Genomic DNA, 27,230 nt, shown 5'->3' with positions numbered 1-27,230 from the left:
GTTTGTTTGAAAGCTGTATCATCTCCAACATACACATGAAAACTGTGTTAAAGGGTGACTTATTTTCTGTGTGGAGGGTTTATGTAGCTGCCCAGTGATACATGTGCATTAATTTCTGTTCTCACTTGGGTTCTACACTGGACAGTTCTCCTATACAATATTTGCATAGGATTAAAAAATAATTCCCTTTTGTTTTCTGTTTTTGAAGTGATTTCATGAAAGCACTACATGCAAATATTTCTAAATAATGTCTTTGTGCAGTCCTAACTGTACCCATTAATTTTAAGGGTTACTCTGATATTTTGGCACCAGTTTTACATATATAAAAGTAATTTGCCTAGAGGTCTGTTCAAGTTCTTCATTTTGCTCTAGGTGAAAATGCTTAGGGTTCAATTATTATCACAGCCTGTAACAATTTGGCTAGTGCAGAGGCTCTGCATGTAGACCCTGGCAATGAGTCACACCAAGACAGCTTATGCAGGGGAAATACAAAGAAAGGAGTTTGAGATGAGTAGGAGTCTGTGAAAAATACATTTTTCATATGTTAGTAAGGAAGTTCATAATGAAAAATGTGAAGATCTTTATATGTCAGCAGAGCTCTTAAATGTAAACAAAATTGTCAGTAAGTCTGATGACTTCCCTAAGTAGACTTTGCATAAATTGTTGCAGAACTGCCAGGGAAAGTTGGGTATCTCCAGTTCCAGCCAAGTAGATGATATAGAGCTGTAGACTTCCCTTCTGAATGTCTTTGTGAATAGCAATACCTCAAAGGAAAACTTGCAACATCCCATGTTGTTTTACGCTGATCAACTCCCTGATAACCTCTGAAATATCTATGATTCATGGTTTTGTTGTGTGCCCTGAATTCTGGAGGTCCTAATGACAATTCATACTAGAAATGGTTTCTTCTGCTGTGCCTAATCATATGACTGAGCAGACCAATACAGAACTAGCCAGAGTAGCCCCAGTGTGAAACCTGGAGCTGTGGGAGTGGTTCTCATTTGATCTGGTACTATACAGCAATGAGTAGCATGGCACTGTGGAGAAAGAGAACCCTTAGTCCAGGTTGCTGTGTATTTGCCTGTGTACATGGCAAGATAACTTAATTCTCTTCAGTCCATACTTAATTAATTTGAAGGATTCCTGAAGCCCTTTTATGAATTTGGATGAAAAATTATGGTCTTTCTGTCTGTTTCTTTCATTGAGGAGTTTTCATTGTGGTGGTTCTAACAATAAATAACGTTGCCTATGATGATAGTGGGGGTGGTAAGAAATGGAGGCAAGACTTCTCTTGGTGGATGAATTAAACTTTTTGGAAACAAGGTCAGAATTTTTCAAGCTACAGGGGCTAAAGGAATACTCTATTTTAAATTTTGTCCTTGTTTTCTAAGAGCAGTAATATCAGAGTACTAAATATATGTAGGTGTGTTTCAGTCTTAAAATATAAACAACTGCCACATTTATCTCTTGGTAGAAGATGAATAATGGGAAAAATAGTGACTAGTGTCCAATAACATAGTACAGTTGAATTGTCAGCATCTAAAGAGGAAGCCTCCCTTTTCTGTCACAGCTATAAAACATTGCAGCAGCAGCTACTGTCCTTGACTCGGGAATGGAGCACTGAACTTGGAAAAGTGTGTCTGCATTTGTGTCCTGCCTTGAGAGCTGCAGTGGCTTTCTGAGTCAGTGAAACTGCCTCCAAGATCCAAGTCAGGGTAGTGTGGGTTTTATCATAAGGGAGGAGCGAAGAGCTGAAAAATGAGCGGTATGGGAAAGAGAGAGACTTCCTCTATTACCAGCAGAGTAATCCATATACTCAAGTCAGCGCTTGAGCTAACCTGTATGAGTTTTTAGTTTCATGACTTTTACATCTGAATATTAATATATATTAATCTCCACAGTATTTTTTTGAACGAAGACTTCCCCTTAAACGGTAATCATTATTGTTTTGATGCTCTCCACTTATGTTGCTGTTCATTTTTATTCTTATTTTTATTCAGGCTTTATAGCAGTTTGTGCATTCCAAAGCCTTGAAATTCTTGTTTGTTTTGGGTGCTTTGAGGCAAAGCAGGGATGGAGTCCTCTGCTACAAAGAGCTTTCAGTCAGTAAAGATAGAGTGACTGTCAGACAGAAATATGCTGGATTACTTGGAACATCATAAGGCATGAGATTCATGGTTGTTTGTATGTTTCTAATGAATTTTCTTATAGGAGTTTATTGTGATCAGTCCTTGGTGTGGTAATCCTAAAGGACACTGGAAGTGGAAGGAAGAAGTTCAGAAATCAATAGAAATACACAAAACTAAGTGATATGTATTTCTTTGTTAAAATTGTGTTTTGGAGGGTAACGCTGCTGACCTCTTTCAGTGTATCAGTGTAATCAATTACTGACCCATCTGACTAACCTCACAAAAGGGTTGTGGAGGTGCTTGGGGTAGCACAGGGAAGGCAGTTTGGCTGAAGAGACAATATTCCTTTCAGACTTCTCTTGCCTAGCTGAATGAGTGTTGCTATTGTAGTTTATATAAATAACCTAAATAATGGAAAAAATAACAGAAATTCCTAGAAAATACTAAATTTGTAAAGCACTCATTATTGTGAATTAGGTGTGGGACCATCTGTCCACAGGAGCATCACTCTCAGCTCCACTTGTATGACAACACAGCCTACTGCCTTCTCTGCCAGTGCTGGCAAGGGCAATCTGTGAATATGTATTGTGGAGTCACATTTGATGACTCTTGCTTCTTGACTGTGTTTTCTTTGAAATTCTGTCCCAATCCCTAAAAAACATGCACATATACTCCATTTATCTCTTGCAGTTGAAAGGCAGGAAGAGTGGGTAATTATACTGAGAAAAAAGATAGTCCCTTTCAAGGTTCATGTCTCCAGACAAGTCAAGCGTATACAAGTAACACATTTGGCACTTATATTTGAAACAGCAAAAGGAATTTTTTTGAATCTTGTAATTATTTTCTCAAGTTTGGCAGAAAAATTGGATCAGGGATCTTAAAATCAGATTCTTTCTAGTCACTCATATTGTCTCTCACAGAGCATTTTGACTGCCTGTCCTGCAATGCATGCAGGAAATTGGTATTCACAAAGTCAATTATAGTTCTGAGCTGGTAAGAAGTAATCAATGTGTCTGATCTGATCATTTAGCAGCATCGTTTTTTTCTTGTGTATGGATGACAAAAATTTGAGAGGCTAATAAATAGTGGGGAAAAAGCTGTTCAGTGATTTTGTTCTTTTTCTTGTGTTAGCTAGACAAGAGCAGAAGCCTGTTGTGCTGGCTGCACACAAATAGCACCACAAGTGTCCAGTTTGTGGGGCTCATTGAGAGCCATTCCAAGTCAGAATTGCAGAGGCAAAAATGTCAGATCTCTACAGCAGAGGTGAAAATGTAATTGGGACTCTTAGCACCCGTGAGGTTAAGGATAAAGTGCTGTTGAGGTATTTATGATTTATGACTTTCATTATTTATTCTCTTTGTGAATTTCCTCCTGAAAGAAGGCTTGGCACAAGACTGTGAACGTGTTTGATCTTTGTGTACTTTATCATCAGTGATGCAGCTGTCTTAAAATTAAAGATAGCAGTTAGTGAGGAAATACAAATACACGTAGCTGAGTTGAATAGTAAAGAAATCAAAAGAATATTTAATTTAGGCTCCAAAATAAAATTTAAAAAGACCTCAGCTTATTTCCAATACAGATTGATACACTGCTTTTAATTAGGATTTCTCAGACACACTTGTTTTCATCTTAGTAAACAAAATTATTTATAACCTATTTGTTTAATTACCTTAAATATTAACTGGATGGAGAAAAAGCCAGTACCTTAGCAGGAGAATTATGATTATGTCTTCATAAACCTCCAGTACTGCTCTGTCCATCCTCACTCTTTATAGTAATTTTCTCTAGAACAGCATTTTCACACCAAATCTTCATTTTCATTATTTGCTTAATGTGGTGCAACAGTTGTTATCCTTTACACAACCCACTAAGAGTCGCTTAAGAGTCAATTAAACCAAATAAGATTTTGAGATTATGTTTAGAATGGGGGTGAGTTGTTGACAGATGGCAGGAACAGAATTTCAGCTAGACAAAACAATACTTTTAGCAATAATATGAAAATCAGTGTCAACATTGAAGAGAAATGGGAAAAAGGGGATAAATTACAAAATACATACAATAGGCGCTCTTCCTTTTCACAAGGATGGGGCTGGTTCTGTGATATCTCTAAAAGCCAGACATCACAGAATTTATACGGCTTGGGCTACATACTGAGAGAGGTAAAAAGAGGTCATCTCTTTCAGAAACATGCTGTGGTGAATTGGTATGTAAAGAGATGTGGTTAGCTGGGGAAATTGTCAGGTAGAGTAATTTCGCCTCTCCTTACCCATCTTGGGTTAATTACTGCAGTGTCCTGTGTGCATTTGTGGAGCCAGTTTTTTTTCTCAAGTTGCAATAAAGATTAATTTAGCAACAGAAGCATCTCAGAGTATGTCTGTTCCTCACTAGTTAATCAGGGAAGATGAGCTAAATTCAAAATAAGAAAAAATGTGAACCAGCCTGTTTTATATAGTAGCAAGTTAGGCAGCAGCAAACTCTGTAGAAAATTAGAAAAAGAGAAGAAGCAAATTTGCAAATATGAAATATTTACTATTTTCCAATTAAAATAGTATTTTGTTGTAATTGACAGGAATTAAAAGTTTACTCTTCTGCTGTTTAATCAGAGAATATCTACTGTTCACACAGATGCACATTAAGTCAATATTGGTATTTTATTTACTGATTATTCCCAATGCACTATGGAATTAATGTGAAAAACGGCATATTGATCTGTCTTGTTCAGATCAATAATTTGATTCCAAATGCCTTTGTATGTTTTTAATCAATGTAATTACTGACACTCTAAAGAGCACTGAATGAACTGATTAACTAATACAGCAGTTATGGTTTCTTTTCATGCTAGTTAAATGTGTGAGACCACAATTGGATTTTACCATAAAATGAAAAAACAAAGCCCTTCTCCTACACAGCCTGAGAAACTTGGATTAGATAGGGTAGGTAGCATGGTTTAGCACATCAACACCCACCACTTTGACAAGCTTTTTGTAGACATCAAGGGAAATAGAAGTTTAAGGAAGATAAGAAGGTTGTTTTGTGGATATTTGTCAAGAGCAGAATGCGTATCTTTTCCACTGACACACAAATACGTAAATTAAACCAGTGCTTGATGGGTTTTTTAATGTTTATGACAGAAGACTTAAAACCATTGAAGTAGAGAAGTACCTGGCTGAAAGAAGAATGTTTGTGCTTTTTGTAAAATGTGTTCTGATCAAGCCATCAGTTTGGGATTTCCTTCCTCTGTTTATTTTCATATTCTGCAGAAACAATTGTTTACCTTTTTAGGAAATATATTCCATGTTGATGGAAAACATCAATATAGGTCAATAAAAATCTCCTGAGAAGTAGGACACCAGAAGGTGTTGCACTGGATATTGTTAGATTATTCCTTCTCAGTTTTATTTTTAGCAAAAAATGATTTCTGAAGAAGATGACAGGAAGCAGAAAGAGGAGTATATAGGGAGGCTGGACTCTGAGGCTCATGTGCTGCACTCCTTCAATGTTTCATTTCATGGACTTTGACACAATGCGCTGTCTTGAACTTGGAGAATAAGGAACATGAAATCACCAGAAGAAGCACAAAACAGGTTTAAATTAACTTCTCTTGCCCACTTGCCAGAGGCTTTACCTTGTTGCTGACCTCCCCAGGGAGTTCAGGAGGTAGCCCTTCAATGTCTCTCTTTGATGACTCTTTCTTTCTGTGTTCAAAATAACTTTAAATTTCCCAGCATGAATTTGTAGACACTAAACTTCCAGGATTCCAGTAGCAGCATTCAGCAGTGTGTTCAGTTGCTTATTCTCATCATTTGTTGAAGTTGTGAGTAGACACTGTTGTCCCCATTTTACCATGGAGAGGTTGAGACACTCAGAGGTGCAATGACTAATGGGGCTCCCACAATATGTAAACTGCTGTCACCCAGGAGGCAGTCGTACTCTTGCCTCACTTGGGTAGTGTGTTGACTACACTGGAGTCAAGAATTTTGCCACTAATTGTAACAGGTTCACAGTTTCACACATAATTCAAACCTCCAGGTTTTGGTGCCCTTATGTTTGACATGAAATCGCTTAACCTAAAATTTTACTACCTCATCCTCAGAAGGCACTTCTGGCATCTGGATGTAATTGAAACCTAGGAGAGCCCATCCAGTCTTGTTTTCTAGACAGAGTACCTTCTGGGAGTCTTGAAGGTATGCTTGCCAAAGTTAAAAAGGCATCTAGAAATGTCTTCATCATCCCTTCAGTTTATCTTTTGAATAGATGCTGTGTGCCTAGAGCATGCATGAGAGATAGGCCTTAAAAACTGGTAACCTTGCTGCCTGGTATTTACTGTACTTTTAAAGTCTTTGTCATTATAGCTTGTTTCTAAAGAAGTAAGCAATTTCAGGTAAGCATACTTTTAAACCATGGACACTAAGAAACCCGTAGTTTGCATGAGAGACAAAAAAAATGTTTTATTCTTTTGTAGGTTAAAGAAATGCAGAAGTGGAGAGAAACCCTGACAACACTGGCTTGAAACTCGTTATGATAACTGTAGTCACACCTCTCTCAGAATATTGGGAATGCTCACAGCAGAGTTAGCATTTTCTGACATTTTATTCAATGCAGGCAGTGTAGTTATAGCAGCTGTTTCATTGTAGCAGGGAAGTAGAAAAATGACGGGAAAATAAGACATCATTAGCCATGTTCTGGGGGGCTTTGTGCACTGGTCATAGTCTGTTTCAATATTCTTTTTCCCTTTGACATTCACAGTGAAGTGTCATTTTTGGTAATGGCTGAATCATTTTGTGTGAAAAGGAAGGACATTTATAGTTTGTCGAGGAAACATTGTAGAAGTGTTACTAATGTGAATTCAATTTCACTTCCTAAAATAAATTTGCTACACTGAATATTTGAGAATTTAAAGAACATGTTTTCCTGTTTATGCTATTAAAAAAATTTAGATTACTAAAGATAAGCAATTTTAGAATGTATTTTAAAATACAGCATAGTCTTCACATTGTATTACATTTAAAGAACATAGATTTTAAACCAGTCATCATTACTCTGAATATTTTGATAGTAACTCTTTTGCTGACAGTATTCAAAGCATTTTGCAAAGGTACAAAATTATTAGTATTCCTCTTTCCAGAAAGAGGAAAATGAAACACACTGTGATTAGGTGATTTGTGTAAGGTCTTGCAGTCAAAAAAACAGAATAAAACTGGGCTGTCTTTAACCACTGGCCCTGAAAATTTCTACTAGGCTATTTTGCTTGGTTTACATAGTTTGTAGTTAGATTATGGGGTTTTAGATTACAGGTGCTATAGCTTTATGAAACTCAGAAGATTTTTTAAATTTGATCATTTTCTTACCTAATTTTGCAAACATCCTGTGACTGTGTGTTCATCCATTAGTACCTTGCCATTCTCCCCATTTTGCTGTTTACAGATGTTTGTTAAGAAATTAGAATAGTTGTCTTCTGTGAGCATGGGTGGCTTGAAGATCCTTTGGTAGTACAATTTGAGACTGTCTAGAGTGGTCCTTTTAAAACAAGTGATCTTTTTGGGTAATTTGTCCTTTGTTCACTGCCAAGTATTTGTTAATTGTGAAGTCCCCTACAGACCTGGGATGAGGTCAGTCATTGTGAGTTTCTGACTTTTCCAATTAGGACGTATGAGCAAGTACTTTGCTTTTTTGACTGCCAGTGCTATCCTGTGGAGCACAGGCTGGTTCTCCCAGCTGTTGCATATGTTTGTGGGGAGAGGGAAGAGGAGAATGAATTGTTTACAATTGTTTACATGATAGAAGTGATGATTGCATTTCTATTTCCACATTTTCTGTTTTCTGATGGGGTGTGGTGAATCTCCCTGTATGGGCCATTCGTCTAAGAGTTGGACTTGATGATCGTTGTGGGTCCTGTCCAACTCAGAGTATTCAGTGATTGGCTCTGTGATTAAATATGACAGTCTGGGTGGGACCCAGAGCTCAGTGCTGGTTCCATGTCCCAGCCATTGAAAGTCCTCACGGCAGGGAGTATGTGCCAAGGTTTTTTATGGACCATGACCTCGGGAGTTAGAGGTCATCACATAGATTGTTTTCTGATAACAAGCATTGGTCAGTATATCAGCATATTCTACACAGGGCTACTCCAGAGATCCGGTATGGGTTAGTATAGTCACAGTGCACAGAATATTCTGTGTTGGAAGGGACCCACCAGGATGATAAAGTCCAACTCCTAAGTGAATGGCCCATGTGGGAGACTGGCCTGCAACCTTGATGTTATTAGCACCATGCTCTGACCAACTGAGCTATTCTCAGGGCAACTCCTACAATATTGATTACATTTTCCTTCAAATTTTGACAAAGATGTCTTCCAAAGGACCTTTTTATGACGAAATCTTTGGTGAGCTGTTTCTCTCACATTCAGCAATCTGCATTCAATATGGGTATTGTTTTGCCTGTGGTATGCTAGCAGAGGTTGGTGCAGTCTGCACAGACACTCTCTCACTGCAGCTGGAAATAGGACCAATGGAGTTAACTTCAAGATACTCAATCCAAGACTGCTTTCCAGCTGAAAATACACTCCAAAAGCTGTGATACTGTATGCTCAGCTTTATCCCTTTTATATGGTTATTCTGTAGTGCTGAAAATAATGGCCTGTATTGGAAAAAGAGTCATCTCTACATAATCTTTGGAACTCATCTCTGCCTTTGGTCTGAAGCAGCACAAATAGATGACATTACAGAAAGCTTGAGAAAGAATAGTGAGGTGGGAGATGTTGTGTGGGAGGGCAGTAGGGACTCTGCCTAGTTGTCAGGTTTTTCCTACTGGCTGGCTATGATTTCGCTAATATTGTGGGAATGGGGTTTTTTTGTATATTTTATTTCTTCCCATGTGTACCAGATACGGCACTAGAAGTCTTTTGGGAGATGTATACAAAGATATTCAAAAATGTCAGTTGTCAGAAGGTATCAGGAGTCATTTGGGACCAGTAAGAGCTAAAGATGCTCTGCTCCCTGAGAAACACTTAGGAGAATCAGATGCTGTGGGCTTGGCTCAAAATTCATTGAATCAATTAGGGACTTCCTAGTGATTTCAGTGGGATTTGGATTAGACCATAAATCACCAATAGTGGTAAATACTGAGGATGTAAAACAAACAGACCTCTCTTAGTGAGGTGGCTGTTGCTGCTGACACCTTTCAACGTGTGTGTGGCTTTTGTCCTTTGTTTGTTCTGGATCCCCTTGGCAGCCAGCAGGAAAACAGATGTCACTTGCAATTCTTTTCAGTTCCCCAGCTGAAAATAAAGGGATCAACAGTAGTGCACAGGTTTATCTGATCACCCCGGTAACATGCTGTGGTTAACTCCAATCAATACTGAAACTTGTTCTCGGTTCAGAGATGAGCTACACTGAGGTCATGTGAAAAAAACCTGATTCGTTGGCTTTTACTTTTTTCACCTTAGTTCTTTGCAATACACATATCCTATGTTTGCATTTGAGAATAGTAAATTAAGTTCCCTTCATCACTTGATTTTACAGATCCAAATTGCTGTAGATCTAAAGTGTTCATTCATATGTAAAGGCTCAGAAGCATCCCTTTATAGCTATTTAACAAGGGGAATAGAAATACCTATTTTTGTAAGAGATGTTCTTCGATTTTATTAAGCAGAATCAAATAAGTTGACAAATACAGATCTCATAGTAGGTCACTATTATGGTTGTCCATTTTATTATTTATTTGTCTGCATATTGCTCAGTGATGTAAGAAACACTAAAATAAAGACAGGCCTTGCCCTGTAGTTTGAAATCTAAGGCCTATTTCTCCACAGATTAAATGTGTGCATAAAATTATACACATGAATAGTCCTATTTAAATCTGTGATATTGCTCTCATGCATAAATATTTGAATCTTGAAAGGAATGGAGGCTAAAATTATTGCTTTCTCTGCTTCACCCCAATTTAAATAGGGAGTTTTGTGATTGGCTTTGTGAAGGGTTTGTTTGAATAGCTCAAATGTGAATCCATAAATGTACAGATAAGGAGTTTTTCAATGTTAATGCTAAAAGCCTTTTTACCACAGTTTCTCATAATAATTTTCTGCTTTCCCCTACCAACACCAGCAGCTTTCCCTTCTCCACCCTCTAGACCCATATGACCTCCTGCCCTACAGGGAAGATCAGCAGGTCATAGCAAACTGTGTGTGGTGTTGCTGTGTTGCTTTATCTCCCACCGAAGGAAAGCTAAGAGCAGTTACGCTGGTCGCTCCTGTGGCCAGGAGGTGAATAATAGTTTGTAAACTATTGTAATTGTCTTGCTTATCTGAGCTCTTTGCCTGATAACTTTTCCCTTATTCAGAAGTCCAGAAAAATGGGATCATCAAGGACCTCTGTTCCACATGTATGTACTTTAGTCTCATTAATTCCTCAAAGATACCAGGATGCGTTAAGAAGTCAATTGAACACTCTCCTCACACTCTGCTGTTTTAAAGGGAGAGCTCCTTTTTTTTTTTTAAAGTGCTTTCTAAGCAATCCTTAATGAAAGATCCAGCATGTAAAGATTCACAAAACAATCTTGGTCTTTAGCCAGACTGTGTCTGTCCCTCACAGAGTGCATTTTTTTTTCTGATGGGAAGTGGTGGCTGGAACCCTGTATCTCCTTTTAACTAACTGATGTTTCATTTCTCTGCCTTTGAAATATGTCTTGCCTTTCTGTAGCAAACTCAGTCCAAGGCCTGTGTTTCCATTTATTGCATTTCAGGTAATCACTAGTGCAACCAGAGCTCACTGCAGCAGCTTTGAAAGGCTGTAGCTTTGGGGGCTTTTTGCTGGGCATGTCTTTTGGATGTCATTGTCCCTTGGGAGGAATGACTGTTGGGCTCACTGCCCTGGGAGCTCTATCGCTGATCACCTCTGTCCTCAAAAATTGCACAGTACCATGTAGTGAGGCTAAAAACTACTTCAGGAAAGCATTGAGTCCATCCCCAAGCCACATGCACACGCACTATAGCAGTGTCACTCCTGACAGATTCCTTGTGTATCCTCCCAAAGATGGAGGAACCAGACCTCTCTGGCAATTCACTGTCCACACTGCGAGGAAAGCTTCAGCGATGCCTTAACTGAATCTTTCTTAGAGCAATTTAAATTATTTCCTGATCTCTGCATGATGGACTAGGCCACGTCTTTCTCCTTTTCAAAGGCCTTTTAAATCAGAAGACTTTTTAAATCACACCTCTGCTATGATTTGCCTTTTCCTTAGCTTAACAGCTTTGATTATTTATGTTGTGCTTTCTGATTATTCTTGTTGTTTTCCTCTAAATTCTGTCCAGCTGCTTTAGATGCTTTTGGAGTAAAATGGGCAAGTGAGGTACAGTGCTTTATATTAGGTCTTACCTAGGCTGACTAAAGCAGAACACCATTATGTATCTAATATATTACTACATTCCAGCACAATATTTGCTGCTTTCACACAAGTATGACATTGGTTATTCAGCTGTGTTTAAATATTTAAAACATTGTAAACCTTTTTTTCTTTTCTGTGGTATTGCACTAAGACACTTGTTCCCTACCCTGTCTTTATTTAGCTGATTCCACCCGCTTCAGAAATGTAGTCATCACTCTGTATTGCATAAAAGTATCATTTCTAGACCAGTGTTACAACTGTTTCATGTTGTAAACCTATTCTGCAATGTATGTGCAATGCCTCCCATCCTGAAGTTTCCTGCAGAATCAATAAAGGTGTATTCTGCTTCATGTTAATTCCCATGTTAATATTTAATGTTATCAGATATGATATATTCTTGAATGCTGCTTTGTGCAGACCTCTGGTATGACTGCCAGTTTGACTTTGCTTCACTGGTAATTGATTTCAAAATGCACTTTTCCAACTGGCGTTGCACCTATTTTGTAAGAATTTAATCTGACTGTTGCAGAAGAGAATATCTGATGAGAAAGTGCTAAGCCTTACTAAAGGGTTGAAAATCTGCTGCTTCTTGTCTAATCTATCAGTGTTGCTACTTGATCATGAAAAGAAATCAGATCAGTGTGGCATGATCTGTTCTTGGTTAATATACGTCACATGTGACTCATCTCCCTGTTCTTTTCCAGGTGCTTACAAATTAACTTTTTCTAGGAAGACTTTAAGCTGACATCTGTATTTTTTCAGCTTCTCCTTTTCCATATTTCTGTCTTCAGCTGCCTTCCTTAGACACCAAGAGTGGCTGTTGATGGTTCAGAGATGGATGCAGCCCTCTTTTAAGTTTCTTTGTGCTCTTCAAGTTTCCTGCATTAAATTCTACAAAGCCAATCTGAAAACAACTAATTTATGTTTTTGGGGTTTTTTTCAAGGTTGAGATTTTACTTCTGTCACTCTACTACTCAGGATATTAACCATCTCTCTGCCATTGATCTTTCTAATGAACGTTGATTAAAAACAAATCAAAAGTTTCTGGCTTTCCTGAACCACCTGTAAATAGATTTCCCTCTGTTAAACAGTAGCTCAACACTGTTTGTTTTCTTTGTTTTACTACTAATGTACTTGTGGAATGTTTTTGTACCTCTTGACATTTCTTGGCAGGTCTGTTTCATTTTATACCTTTGCTTTTCTAATTCTGTCTTTTGTTATTCAATTTATACTTGCTTTAGACCCCCTACTCTCTCCTTTCTGTGTATTCCTTTCTTGTGTGTCAGTGAAGAGCTCTTCCTTTAGCTAAGTCTTTACTTCACCTTCTAGTTAAGTTCTAGTATATATTGTATGCATGATTAATATGGTTTCTTTAAGTAACTGCCAGCTCCCATTAATTCCTTTTACCTCACACTTGTTCCCCCATGACCCACTCCAGGAATATAGGTATTAGTATTCTGTTTTTATGGAAACTTTTCTTTCTAGTCCCTTGTGTCTGCTTTGATGTTCTTTCTTCCTTCTGTAAAGTTCTGACACTGGATCATTTCATGATCACCTTCACCCAAGTTATGTTCAATCATTGCAGCTGATCCTTCTGTATTGGTCAGGATGTAGGTGAACAAGCCTTCCTTCTGCTTTCTGGAGATTCTTGTGCTGTGTCTTAGCTTTCACCTTTTTGGGTTGAATCAGATTTCTTCCAAATGCTGTCTTACATTCTGTTTTGGTTAAGTTAGGAGATTTATTAAAAAATCTTCATCCATGGTAAATTTTTCACCTCTTAGTTTATACATTTTTGTTAAAACTTAATTGAAACTCCAAAGAACAAAAATGTGCATTTGTTTTTGCTGGTCTGTTGCTCTAAAAATCTATATTTTTCGTCTTACATATTTTATCTCTCCTCTAAGTATATTCCTAAGTAGAATTAAAATCTGGAAGCTAGATTAAGGGTATTGTACCTGTTTGAGATTGTTATTCTATGGTTTTGTTTTCATTAGAGGCATCTTTGAAAAGATTTTTGCTATTCTTTGCCTATGTTAACTGCAAATGTAGACTATCTAGAGCAGATTCCACACAGTTCCAGAAACCAAGAAATATTGAGGGATGTGCTACTGCTCTTCTGGCTGGACAGAAATGTTTGGAACTTAAATGAGTTTATGAAAAATTGTTGACTTATTAAATGAGAAAAATCAGGATTCCCATTTTAATTGTATTGATATGCCTTTTCAGAGACTTCTTGTAAGGTATGAATAGAAACAAGAACTTTGTGTTAGTTTCCATATGCAGGCCTCTATGTTAAGATTATTGATTTCTGTCATATCCTTCCTTCATTTTCACCTTCCCACCATAGTTTCCTGATGCATTTTTAGAGCTTAACCCTGTTTGAATACTACAAGGACTTTGTCACATCATTAAAATCCCATGGGAGCTAATGGACAGATGCCCAGTTTAAGGAAGCTGGTACCTCAACCCAGAAGTACCTGGTGTGTGTTTCACTGACTTCTGCCCCGGCTGCCTTGGCTTTGCCGCAGGGCTGTGAGGGCACCGTGGCTGCCATGGGCCAAGGTGCAGAGTCTTGCCCTTGTGGGAGCGCTCTGCTCAGCCTGATCTGCTGTCAGCCAGCCCTGAGCACCAGCCAAAGCCAGCCCTTGTGTCGTGTCCTGACATCGCATACTCAAAGTGAATTTGGTCCATGCTGTAACTGCCAGACCCTACAAGCCAAAGATCTGCCCATCATCCTCACGTGGCCGCTGAAGTTCGCTCTTGCTCTCCTTTGTTTCCATTTCTACTGTCCTTTAACCTTCCGCTTTCCTTTTCCCTGTGTGTTGTGCCATGTGCTCCCTGTCTCCCTCTTTCACCTGTTTGTTATGTGCCTGTTTTCCCATTTCTCTCATCCCCTTCTCTCCCTCTCCCCTGTAGAGTCCTGATGGTCTTTCCTTTCACTCTTCCCTTTGTAGAACCAAGCCACTTGCTTTGTTCTTTCCTTTTTTCTTCGCCAGCCCCAGTCCTTGCCTGGGTCCCTGCGAGTGGCCTGCCTGCCTCTGCATTTCAGAGAGCGGCTATAAAAGGGTTGCCAGCTCAGCCTGGTGATAATTTAGAAAACACAGAGGAAGAAGAGCGTCATCTCCATTCCTGTTTCTTGTGCTGTACTGTAAGGGAGAAAAGAGCTGAATAGAAAAAGGTGCTGAAGGAGGAGAGAATTTCTGTGGTGGGGGGCTGAATGGCAGGGCAGATGCATGTTGTACGGGGTGAAGAGGTAACTGCCCGTGTGTGCTCAGATCTGGTGTGACATTCAGCCATTGCCCATTAGCACTTTACAAAGTTTAGCACAGATTTGTTATTCATCTTCACATGTCATGTCACTGTTTTAATTTGCTAAGCCTCAACAACCAAGTTTGCCTTTAGGATGTGTTCCAAAGCTTTTTATATATTCCTATGTCCTGGGCAGAGCTTGGACTTCCACGTTATTCTTTGTTATTACAGCTTTTTTGTTAATTTTTTTTTACTTTAGTCTTTATTTTTCTGGTCAACCTTAAAAAATTTATTTAATTTCATTTTATTTTTCAGACACCTCTTATTGATCCTCACATCCCACATCATCCTACTAAAATCATTACACAGGTAATAGAACATAGGTGTGCTGTAGAGCCAGGCCATTAGACAAATAGAAATAACTATTTCCAACAGTATAATATGAATCAACTGAAGTGATGCTTTCTGTTAGATGTGAGAAGTATGTGCAACTTAAAATCCCAAATATATACTATATTGCTCTGCAAAAGTAAGCCTCTGTGCAAGAGGATTTTTAATTCAGGAAAAAGAGCATTTGTGTTTTGTTTTGCAAAAAGCAGCACAGAGATTCCAGAAAGTTTAAAATCTGTGTTTCTTGGTCTTTCTTTTTCTCCATGATCACCAAGGTTCCTTCAGAAAAGATCCTTAGAGCTGGAAAGATTTTGCGGAATACAATTCTGTCCCGAGCTCCTCACATGATAAGAGATCGTAAATACCATCTGAAGACTTACAGGTGTGTGAGCTGATTGTATAGAGGTCTCTGAATTTTTATGCCTGCCATTCTCTGGTTTGTCATGTATGCCTTACCATACTTGCAGGTCTCAAAAGGTCTGAAATTATTCTGTGATGCTATTTGAGTTGGATGTTATGCAGTCTTTAATGGGCCTGGTAAATCCTTTCTGAAGTAATTTGACTGGAAATTGAGTCTGTGATTGTGAACAGAGCATTCACATACAAACACTCTTCCAAAGCATAGTTAATAGTTAGCTGGAATATTATGTGTAGTACCAAGCTAAAATGAAGATTCTGTTCTCTTTGTATATCAGTAAGAGATAATAGAAAACTTTATTAATACGTTATGTTCCTGTACTGATTGCTATAGCAGTCTTGCTCACTGTGGTGTTCTGAAAATTCACCTGGTGAGAAACATTCCTGATGCAGATTTGCTGCTCTGTTTAATTTTTTTTCTGGTGTATTGCCAGGCTCTCTTGTCTTCCTGCTGGTGGCAGCACAGTCTTGCTGAAGTGAGATAACAATGGCACTTGTAGAAAGAAATCTGCCTGCAAGGTGTCATGATCTACCTACTATTGGCTTAAGAAACAATCAGTTTGTTTTAGTGTCTAATGTTTAAATCAAATACCTAGTTCATTATTCAGAGTTTCTAAGTAAAAATTATTTTTGAATCTCTGAGTGTGTGTTTTTCTAAATAGTAAATCAATATATTGATCTTCATTTGAAATAAATGCATTGATTTTTCATATTTCAGCCCAAAATATATTTAAAATACAGAGTTATTTGGCACTTGTGAGTTGATTCAAGAATATGTCACAATATGACATTGCTGATTGGTCTAGAATAACAGAAGAGCATATATGATAAATGAAGAGTACTGGTCCAAACAACTGCACCATTTTCTCTTACACAGAACTGGGAAAACTCTTACTGTTCTGCTGAGCTAAGGAGTGTAACAATAAAGAATTTTACTAAGTGACCATGTAGCTTTTTGCTTTTTTAATCCTTTTTGGCTGTTCTCCAGAGCTTGAGACCTGCTCTTGTCTGCCTCTGGGTCAGTCAGGAGGTGTAAGGTTACGAAGACCTGAAATGAGAGAGCCTCAGGAACACTGTACCAAAACCAAATGTCTCCAAATACAGTGTGACAGAAGTTTCATTACAAATGCAGGAACACCCTCATAGCACTCACTTTTCCTGTGGAGGCTGCATTGACATAACTTTTACAGTATTAAATGTCTGTTTTCATGCAAGATTCTGAAAAGCATGAGGCTTTTGGTATCCCATGGTATATAGAGGTTTTTTTTGAAAACTGGGTTAGAGGTTGTTGCACTGGTGCTGTAGATTTTGTACCAGGTGTCACACGCTCGAATAGATCCTCTGAACTCTGCATTTCCCAAAACACTTTTTTGCTAAGGTGATCTTCTTAAAATTGGACACCTTCACTGGTATTTCAAGCATGTGTATGTAGATGGTGACATGGGGTTTTCTGCAGGGAGATTTAACTAAGTCTATACAGAGTTTAGGATATCACTGTTGTTGGCAGTCACTGTGTGCAGTCTCTCTCTTGGCAGGCTTCCCTTTCATTCCTGTCTATCTGTCCTTCAGGCAATGCTGTGTGGGGACAGAGCTAGTTGACTGGATGATGCAACAAAGTCCTTGTGTCCATTTACGAACCCAGGCTGTTGGCATGTGGCAAGTACTGCTGGAAGAAGGTGTTCTTAACCATGGTAAGACAAAGAAAATCGCTATCTTGACTAAAATATGGGCAGTGTGTGACAATAACACCTCTGTATTCTTTTTCATGAAAAAGAAGGGGATCATGAGCCTAAAATAAATGCCACAGAGAAGCCTGTTCATTCATAAGTACAAGTGCAACACACAGGCAGTATTATTTGAATCTTGCTGCCAGTATACTTTTTTAACTTACGACCATATTGCATCATAAATGAACAATTGATAATTATAGCTCTAATTATACTTAGGAATACACTGGCTTGTGCTTATATTGTTAGAACTAGGTAGCACTCAGGCCAAAATCAAGGGATGTATTACCATACATAAAACTAACCTTCATCAAAGATTTGCAGTATTCAGAAGTGAATGTGAGTGTTTGTGTTTGCTCAGATTCGTAATTTTGGAATGATTTCCATTGGTTTTGGAGGGGTTCTCAAATTCAGCACACCAGATATTCCAGTGCAGAAATCTGTGATTTTATATTAGCTTTCTGATTGCATTTTACATTGACTTTCAGTTTCCATTTGGCAGGATTTAGTTGGTAACAGGATATTACAGCCCTCAAAAAGGGCAGGTTTCTAAAGCAATGTTGATATTTGAAGCTTTGCATATACATTTTTATTAAATGTAGAAGAGCAGCTCTATTACAGTAAACTTGCATTTATCATCTTTTGTGCTTCCTATATCCCAGGGAGAAAATTCCATACGGGGAAGGCAGATTGTTTCCACTGCTCCCTTACCCTAAGGGCTCTAACTTGAATTCCTGCCATATATTCCCTTGAACTCTCCAGGGCATGCTAGTGCAAGCTGCATCACAATATCCAACTCAACACATCACTCTGACTTACTTGGAAGACGAGGGGTTTGCAATATCATAATGTTACTTTAGAGGTCTTCTCTTGGCAGTTCATCCATTAAGTTAGTCCCCCAGGCACAGGTCAATGCACTTGCCCCTGGGATTATACCTTGATGATACACATTTCTGCTACATGACAAGGAGTTTAGTTGCTTTTCCTACCTTTTTTCAGCCTGTCTAAATATGTAGAGCAAAGTATTTGTGCTAGAGAATACCTTTTAGAAATTCATAGTATAACCATTTTCCCCAGTGTCATTTGTTTGATTAAATGAAATAATTTCAAACAATAAGAAAACAGAACTAATTAAAAAAACATATACATGTGTATGCATCTATTTATACACACCCACAACATACTTATATGGAAGCCTTTTGGATAGTATTTGTAGTACACAATTTAAAAGTGAACCCTTCAAGCTACATACATGAGAAATAGTTTCATGCTCTTAGAGTTTTTCTGTAGCTTTCTTTCCCTTCTTAAATAATCTATCTGTAACAAACATGATAACTACACAGATTTCTACAAGGTTTGTTTCATTGTGGAGCATTCAGTATTTGATGTGTTATGTTGTTTACAGTGGACCAGGAACACCACTTTCAGGACAAATACTTATTTTATCGATTTTTGGATGATGAGCATGAGGATGCCCCTTTGCCAACTGAGGAGGAGAAAAAGGAGTGTGATGAGGAGTTACAGGATACTATGCTGCTTCTCTCTCAGATTGGGCCAGATGCTCATATGAGGATGATTCTCAGGAAACCGTAAGCAGAATAATGAGTTAATATCATGGGTCTTCCTTGTGACATGGAAGATTACATTACTACACTGATTATCAGCCTTTTTTTCACACAGCTTTATAGTGACTTCAAAGCCAGTATAAACTCTGTTTGACCCTCCCTTGAAGGCAAGCATTAAGCAGGTAGGGTTTAGTGGCCATGGCAGACATATTTTACTGCTAATTAAACGCACTGAGAATAAGGAATAACTTAAACTCACCTTCACTGAAGATTTTCTTGTAAGGAGCTATTCAAGACAGGCAAGTACACAGGGCTGGATCCTGCTACCTTGAGGCCATTGGCAAAGTTTGTCTTTGCTATAGGAGAGGAGTGGGCACTGCTTACAGTGGGAGAACATTTTTCATAGTAAAAGATTTTTGCATCACCTAACCCAAGTGCTTGTTCCTGTTCTGTTTCCATCTGTATCCTTTCCAGACTCCATTCCTCTTTAGATCACAAGCTCATTTCAACAACACTTTTCCAAAAACTTCCTAAAAGCATTGAATTTCAAAAAGTGCCATCAAACACTTGTGCTTATAAAAACAGGAAACCCTGTCATGCAGCAATAGGTTTGAAGTATACATTTTATTTCTTCTCCTTATTAGAGATCTAGTCAGCACAACTAAAGGAGCACTTGCTCCCTGTCACACAAAATACATGGACAAGCCAGACTGAGAGCAAGGTGTTTCCATACACCCTTAGGGAGTAATGGAATTGAGATCTTGTACCCTCGCAGACATGTCCTGTGCCCTTTCCACTGAGGAGCAAAAGTGAGCTTTTGCACCTCTGAGCAGACACCAGTCATTGGAGACTGAGCAATGCTATGTGTGCTGGGACCCTGCTTCTCTGCACTCTGTCCTGTGCCTCAGGCCAGCTGAGCAGGTCATCTCTAGGAGCATTTCCCTTTTGGTTATCATGGGTTTTGGCTACCCACTACATTTGCTTTCTTTCATGACTTCCAGAACAGTGAGTGTAAGTTTACACTAGCAGGATAAATATTGATTATCATCTGGACTGCTTACAGAGGGCTGAAAGGCTGGAAGGATACTGTGGAAAGTACTGCTCTTCTCTCTGTATTGTCACTTGCACAGCATCACCTGAATGAATACTAATAGGAGATTTTTCATGGAATATAGTGAGGAGAAAGGTTTTCTCAAGGCTGATATTCATCCAACATCTTTCCCTATCCCTGAAAGTGCTTATTTTTGCAGCCCTTTGCTCACTGAAGTAACCTTGTACTGCCAGGGACCATATGAACTGCTGTTCTAGTATTCCGTTTACATACTTAATGATTTTGTTAGTTGAAAATCCTCCCTGGACTGAGCTGTAGCAAAGCTGTCAAAATCTCCATGAATCCTCATAGTCCTGCTAGTTTTGACTAGACACTGTTACAGCTGCCAAAAGTTCAAAGGAATTGTCAAGGCTTCAGAGATGCTGACTCTAGCTGACCTGAGCAGGACCCACAATTTTCAAACCAACACAGCTGCATTTTATAACAGTAACCATTTCCAGAGAGGTTGCAGAACTCAGATAATTACCCTGAAAGAAATAAGACAATATTCTTTGATGAGAAGATTACTTTGAGAATTTGATTGTATAATGAAGCTGTTGCTTTGAAAGGTACTTTCTATTGTTCAAAATCTGAAAATCTCTAACAAAAAGTGTCACTTGTTTTGACAGCCAACTTAAAAAATTCTCTGTTTATTACATTAACTGCAGCATTTTAACTGTCAAACTGTGAAAGAATGTTCTTTAGTTTAAAAAACAGAATAGAGCTCAGGGAAATTTTTGGCAGGCTCTTGTTGCTATTGTGGTTTTTTTTTTCCCTTTGGAAACACATATACTGAATGTGAAAATAGCTTTTTGTGAAGTAGCAAACACAGCTCTCTGCTCCTTATAATGGCTGTAGTACAGGTGCAGACCTTGCTAAAGTCCCTGTAAAAATTACTGTAGAATTAATACAGCTCCTCCTTAAGTGTTTCCCCCCTTCAGTATGAAAATATGTCCTGATGGTAAACCCTAATTTAATAGGATGCTATAATACAAAGCTAAACACAATAATAATAGGAGTCTTTAAAGGAAGAGTTGTATTCATCTGACAATAGTATTTAGCTCAGATAATGTTATGGATTACATTCTTTTTTTTAATGCCCTAGCCTAAAGTAAGTTAGCAGTGTGACTGAAATAATAAATCTGTGTTATATGCTCTTAGTGGCTTCACTTAGCACATCTTTTTCTTCATAGAGAGCATTTGACACTTAATCACAATGTTATGGGGTCTCTGATCTTTTCCCTTGTTCTTATTATCTGAGAATTTTCTGGTTAGCTGTACAATAAAAATAATCAATGATACTGCTTTGACATACATGGTTTATCAATGGTAAAGTACTGTGTTATTGTCAACATCCTAGTCACAGAGAAGCTTGATGTCTCTGACCTTGGTAAATTCTCCAAGCACTGAACAGTTTTATTGATCACTTAATATCACCTGAGTTCTGTCCATTAATGTGTACCCTCGTTCCCTACCAATTCCATTTATTATCCGCTCTATAACCAGCTATTGCTGTTAGAATGTGTCCCCTGCAGAAACTAGGTCTTTACACAGCAGGATCCTACAAATCAACATCAGTGGGTCACCACACAGGCTTTAAAGACACAGTGATGCCTAATATCTCTCCACGTGACATCTGCAGGAACAGAAGTAAAGACTAGGTACAGATATCTGCTACAGATTGTCAGTCCTTCCAGTGTGCTAACATAGGAAGCAAATGGACATGCTAAAGGAAGAGTGTGTCCTTTTGTCTTTATGATAGAGATCTCATATAGTAAGACATCATCCTTTTATCTTTTGATTTAATGTAGAAAGTTCTTAACTTGTTACACTATATTTTCCATACTCGTTTTGCAAGCATGTAATAAAATTAAAGTTGCTACTTCCCTATTATTTATTAAAATCCTCACTTTTTGTTTGCTAGTTAGTACTGGCTTAGTTTTATGCTGTACTTAATTAAGCTGCCCTGCATAAATCACTAGGAGCGTCAGCCTTGTAATGTCAAGCCAGATTCAGAAACAGTGGAGTATTTTGAGTCACTAGAGGGCATAGCAGTACCAAACCAATTTCTGGTTTTCCCTTAATAGTTTGATTCTGTATGAGAAAAGAGTAATTTAATCCAAAATTATTTGTAGTCTAAATTTGTCTTTAATCTGGGTAATAATAAATGCATGTCATTGTTATAGTGAGGAACAGAAGAAAAATAAAGCTTGCTTAGCAGTGATGTCAGTTCTCCTTATATTTTCTGTGACTTCTTCAGTTCTTCTTTCATCCAAATGAAGTCTCCATCCAGCTACTTTTGTAAAAAGATGCAATATAATTCCAGAGTAACACAGCTGGGTACTCCCTGTGTCTCACACGAGATGTAGACAGACTGTTGAATCAGGAGGTGACTAGGCAGAAAATCTATAGAGCACAGCATTTCTTCATATGGCTTTCCTGATCCTCTAGGTGCTAGTCTCCTGTAATACTGACATTTTAGAAGGAAAACTTCTATCATTGTAGTTTTTCTTTTAGGGCTGTCCAAAGATGCAATTGTGCTGTTAATTCTTTTGACACCACACATTGCAGACAGCAGGGTTTAGAACTGTGCTTGTTGTAATGGTGGAGGATGTAAACCTTCTTATTTGGAACTCCTGCCCCCAGACTGGACTTCTTGTATCCCATTTCCTCTCTTGTATCCCATTTCCATCCTCTCCCTTATGTCTTTGTTGCTCTTTTGTTCTTGGCCCATTTAATGAATTCCTTGTAATCTGCTTTTCACAAATCTAAACCATATTATTTGGAAGGACTCAGTCCTACAAAAATAGCTTGAAATAATGCTTTAAAGGAATTTTTCTTCCTTTGTGTCCATATGTCACTCCAACGTGCTGTCCGAAATTATATGACAGGAGAAATTGTTCTTTTAGAAAATAATATTGTATTAGATATTGTAACTGAAGAGAATCTTGTGAGTGAGAAAAAGATTGGGAGTTACTGTCAAGCTCCCACAACTCTTCCTGTGTGCTGTTTATTAGATCCTCCAAAGCATCTCTGACACACTGCAGTCCCCACAGTATTTGTGTCCTTCTTTAGCAATCAGAAAATTTTGGGTAGATTACAGAAATGCAATTATTTCAGCCACAGTGCCAGCCTCCTTACTACTCCTTGTGCTAGAGAAGAATTATTCCTTCATCAGCGCATTGATGAAGGAATAATTCTTCTCTAGCACAAGCTTCTTGTATTTTTCAGTGAGAGAAGCTGAAACTACTGAGTGGTTCTTATTTGCCGTTGTGGCTAAACAGCAGCACTCAGCATTAACTGTAGAGCAGTCGTTAGCTGTTCTCCAAGATGCACTACTGCATCCCCAATTTGCTCAGCAGAAGTTCACACACTCCTTTACAAACCACTACAACTGTGTTTGCTACAACTAACATTTCTGATTTCTGTGACCATTTTATACATATATAGAACACTTGATTTAATCAGAGAAGCTGCCTAATCAGGATCTCTCTAAGGTGGTTGCCATGGCTGCTGCTCAGTGTCATTCGGGTAGCATTCACAGAGCTTCCATCCTTTGTGTGTTTCAGTCCTTCAGCCAGAAACATCATTCAGTCCCTGTTTAGTGAGGATGTAGACTTCACTAGACAGTTCAGCAGCATTTCGTGTTGTTTTGTCTTTCTGTGATGTATTTATTTTGGGCATTTATTGCATTTAGTTTTCCCTTTTATATTCTCTCCGTAGCCCTGGCCAGAGAACTGTGGATGACTTAGAATTTATATATGAAGAACTTCTCCACATTAAGGCCTTATCTCACCTTTCTACCACAGTAAGTAATTTTAAAAATTATAATTCATCACCTAAAGGGAGGCTCAATTTTTACTTCTGGTTTTACTTCTGACTTTATTAAACTTGGAGAGCCTGTAACCATTTTCATTTATACTTTCCATGCAAAGAATTTATTCCATCTTTGAGAATCACCCAAGCACTGTGCAGGTGTAGGTTGTCTATTTGATATCAGATAGAATTCTCTTCAAGTATTTCTGCACAGCCCCTCACTTGGCACAGGTGCTGCTGTCTGGGTCCCTGTCCTTGTGTAAATGAAGGTACTGGTACTACTGAATTTTGCAGAATTGATTTCTGTAAGGAGTCTTGGCTTGAACCAGTTAGGAGGAGAAATTATACTGTGGAGAAAGGTGCGCTGTGCAGTGCTTGCTGGTTGGAGTTTGGTCGTTGAGTGAAAGAAAGCTCATCAGACCACTTCAGTATTGTGCAATACTGAAGTGGTCAAGAACAGCTCAGAGAACCAAGGATAAATGGAATGGACAGGAAAATGCATCTGTTTAAAGTCTCACTGTGCAGACAACTGAAACAAGCTAAATAGCACTTTGCTTGGTAGCAATAAGATGTGGATGCTTTCAGAAAAAGGAAACCAGTCAGAAAGTAGATCCGTATTTGACAATACTTTCGTCAGAATCTCTTGGTTTTTTCAGTCGTTCTCAGTTAGCTTGGACAGATGCAGCTAATTATGAAGCTGCATTACAGAAAGATAGTACTCCATGCAAGCATATAAAAACCTGAACTTTGTTTTTTAAGAAAAGTAGGCAGTCAGAGTTGGTATCTGAATTACATTGGTGTTAAGGAAACTTCCCAGTTTGACCATTTGTGAGACTCTGGCAGTCACACTTCCAGCACCAGAGACTGTCACTGCTGGGGCTGGAGCCCCTTCACAGGGGGCAGCTCCAGTGACCTGGCAGCTCCTGCTGAACTCCTGCACATCCCCCACTCAGATAGACAGACCAGGTTTCCTCACTGCTTCCACCCCAGGTTTCCTATAGCAGAGCCTTGTATGTCTTGCTCCATGAAGCAATTTATTCACAGTGCTGTAACACAGGAACAGCTCAAGCTGGTGCCTCTGAGGAGGGACCCCCAATAAAGAACCTCCTGGGCTTTTATCACCTCACCATCCAAGCATTCACAAGTCTCTCTCGTCTTCCTGTGTGCTGTGCTCCTTCTCTGTCTCCCAGTGTGCATTCACCTGGCTGGAGCCACTTGTGCTGTTTGCTATGAAGATGGCTGGCAGTCCATGGCCTCTTGTCTCTCTGGGCTCCCACACAGAGCTCAGTCTGCAGACAAACTGCAGCTTGCAAACCAGGGTACCTGCACTAGATGTATTGCTCAACATCCAAAAGCCTTAGAAATCCTTGGAATGTAGAGAAAAGAGTAGATAAAGAAAGACTACTGTAAGATCCAGAAATGACCCTTTAAAAGTTGAACAAAAGAAACTACCCAGGATAAACAGGTATTGAGATGGAGTGGAGAAAATTCTCGATACTGTGGACATAACCAGAAGAAAATCAGACTTGAGGTCAAATACCACAGCAAATACCATATGGAACAAGTATGGAAAGTGATACAAACTGCAAAAAATACTTGGCATTTTGAAGTGCAGATGATTCTATGTTTTTAGTAAGAATATGGAAATGCCAGCTTATTACGTGCATCATGAACTAAAGAAGAAGACAGAAACTAAGACTGGCTTAGAGGAAATCTTCAGAGGAACAACAGATAGCATTGCTTCTATGAACCAGAAGATTAATACCAATCAACTTGAAAGGAAATTGAATGTTTAATTTATTTTAAGTAAGGCATAATTCCTAAAGTAATAAGTTTTCTTGATATGCCACAAGCAGTAGAAAGTAAAATGGATAAAGCTCAAGTCTCGTGGTGGTGAACTAATTCCTGCTAGAGGCCTGTGAAGTTAATGTACAAATGAAGAACAATTATATAACACGGTGTTAAAAACAAGTCAAACCTTGGGCTTCATCAAGTGGATTCATTCACAGCAAAGGCCAATGACTGAATCAACTGAAGACATCTGAGGACATAAATGGATAGAAGTGCTCTCTGCTTTGTGCAGAACAGTGCTAATGGGGTTGTATTTCCTGGCCTTATGAAAGTATCATTGCCTTTCAGCAGAAGTTATAAAGGAGTTTGGTGAGCTAAGTGTTACAGAAATCACAGGCTTCTGAGTGTGTTCACTGGTCAGTGTACTTTAAGAAACCTCTATTTATTGCTCTTTTTCTCCAGGCTTCAAAAAGGGAGTGCTTTCCCCTGATTGTCAGGAAAAAGTTCTAGGAGACGTGGCTGATGTGATATGTTTCTACTTGGTTCCTGAGCACCAAGGCTGGGTGGATGCCTTTAAGTACATCAGTGCCTTAATTTTTCCACCCATCTTAGGAGATGCAGCCATCAGATTCTCATTTGGATTGTGTCCAGAATTTGAGAGTTCCTTTCCAAGTCTTTCTTCTTGGCTATATTTTTTTTTTTTCATTTAAGCAAATGAGACAGTCGTGTGAAAATACTACTAGTAAATAGATGTTGAGGCCAGCTTTTGATCTGTATTTAGCATGATTAATTTACATGGTAGTACCTGTGAAAAATGGCTTGTCACCAGCTGGCATTCTCCAAATAAGTGAATCCTGCTGCTTGGAAATTGGCCTCTAAGTTCTTGGAGACTTGTGGTTGTATGAAGGGAAACATAAAACACAGAAGAACGTGGGATCATACAAGATTCCTAGTGCTACTGCTATTTTGTGGCAGAACACAGTGTTTACAGTGACAAAAAGCAGTTGTAAGCAGTGTTTCACTAAAGACAAGTGCCCAGTCAGCCAGAGCTGATCACACCAATGGCAGAACAACTCCAGCAAGGAGCGTGCTGACACCAAGGGCAGTGTCCTGTTCCTGGAAGAGGTACTGAGCTGGATGCTTTGCCTGGGGAGCTGTCAGGCGGAAAGGGAACTCAGCAAGTCCAGATGGCTGTGCCTCACAGCTTGACACAGCAGAAGCACAGACTTACGTCAGTCTGAACCAGATTCCTCAGGAGAGAACAGGAATATTTCCATGCAGTAATTAACAATCTCTAGCTATCTTCTGTAACAGATTAACTACTACCATTTGAAACTTCCTGTCTTGTTAATCATTGATGGTCATTTCACATGTGTGTGTACAAAGAAAGATGTGGAGACCCATATCTTAAAGATGCCCTTGTCTGAGCCATTTGGAGCCAGGAATTGTAGCTCTGTAGAGCCAATCAATAGGAATTAGGAGATCAAGTGAAGCAGACCAACAACTGATCAATGATGTAGAGGGAAGGGAAGTACAACGGGGCTATGTTATGTGACCTCATCACCAGGAGGAATGAGATACATATAATAACTATAATTTCTCTTTCTATTTTAAGGTAAAACGGGAATTAGCAGGTGTCCTCATTTTTGAGTCACATCCCAAAGCAGGAACAGTCTGT

General features: G+C 38.7%; 1 protein-coding gene across 5 annotated transcripts in view; it reads left to right on the top strand.

Annotated features, from left to right (window-relative positions):
- The window catches only part of RAPGEF4 (Rap guanine nucleotide exchange factor 4), a 140,881-nt gene that overhangs the window by 70,746 nt on the left and 42,905 nt on the right, over window positions 1–27,230 (top strand). For 3 of the 5 annotated variants that reach the window (XM_030952653.1, XM_030952654.1, XM_030952656.1), the window contains 5 exons: window positions 15,422–15,528; window positions 17,133–17,254; window positions 18,696–18,879; window positions 23,669–23,753; window positions 27,168–27,228. In XM_030952653.1, coding sequence (XP_030808513.1) covers window positions 15,422–15,528; window positions 17,133–17,254; window positions 18,696–18,879; window positions 23,669–23,753; window positions 27,168–27,228 — 559 coding nt within the window. Of the gene's footprint in view, window positions 1–15,071; window positions 15,126–15,421; window positions 15,529–17,132; window positions 17,255–18,695; window positions 18,880–23,668; window positions 23,754–27,167; window positions 27,229–27,230 lie in introns of all 5 variants that reach the window. The other 2 variants (XM_030952652.1, XM_030952655.1) reach the window with 1 other exon arrangement.

The sequence above is a fragment of the Camarhynchus parvulus genome, chromosome 7 (genome assembly GCF_901933205.1).
Source record: "Camarhynchus parvulus chromosome 7, STF_HiC, whole genome shotgun sequence".
NCBI lineage: Eukaryota > Metazoa > Chordata > Aves > Passeriformes > Thraupidae > Camarhynchus > Camarhynchus parvulus.
The sequence above is the reverse complement of the archived record's forward strand: the minus strand, read 5'-3'. Positions and strand labels throughout refer to the sequence as shown.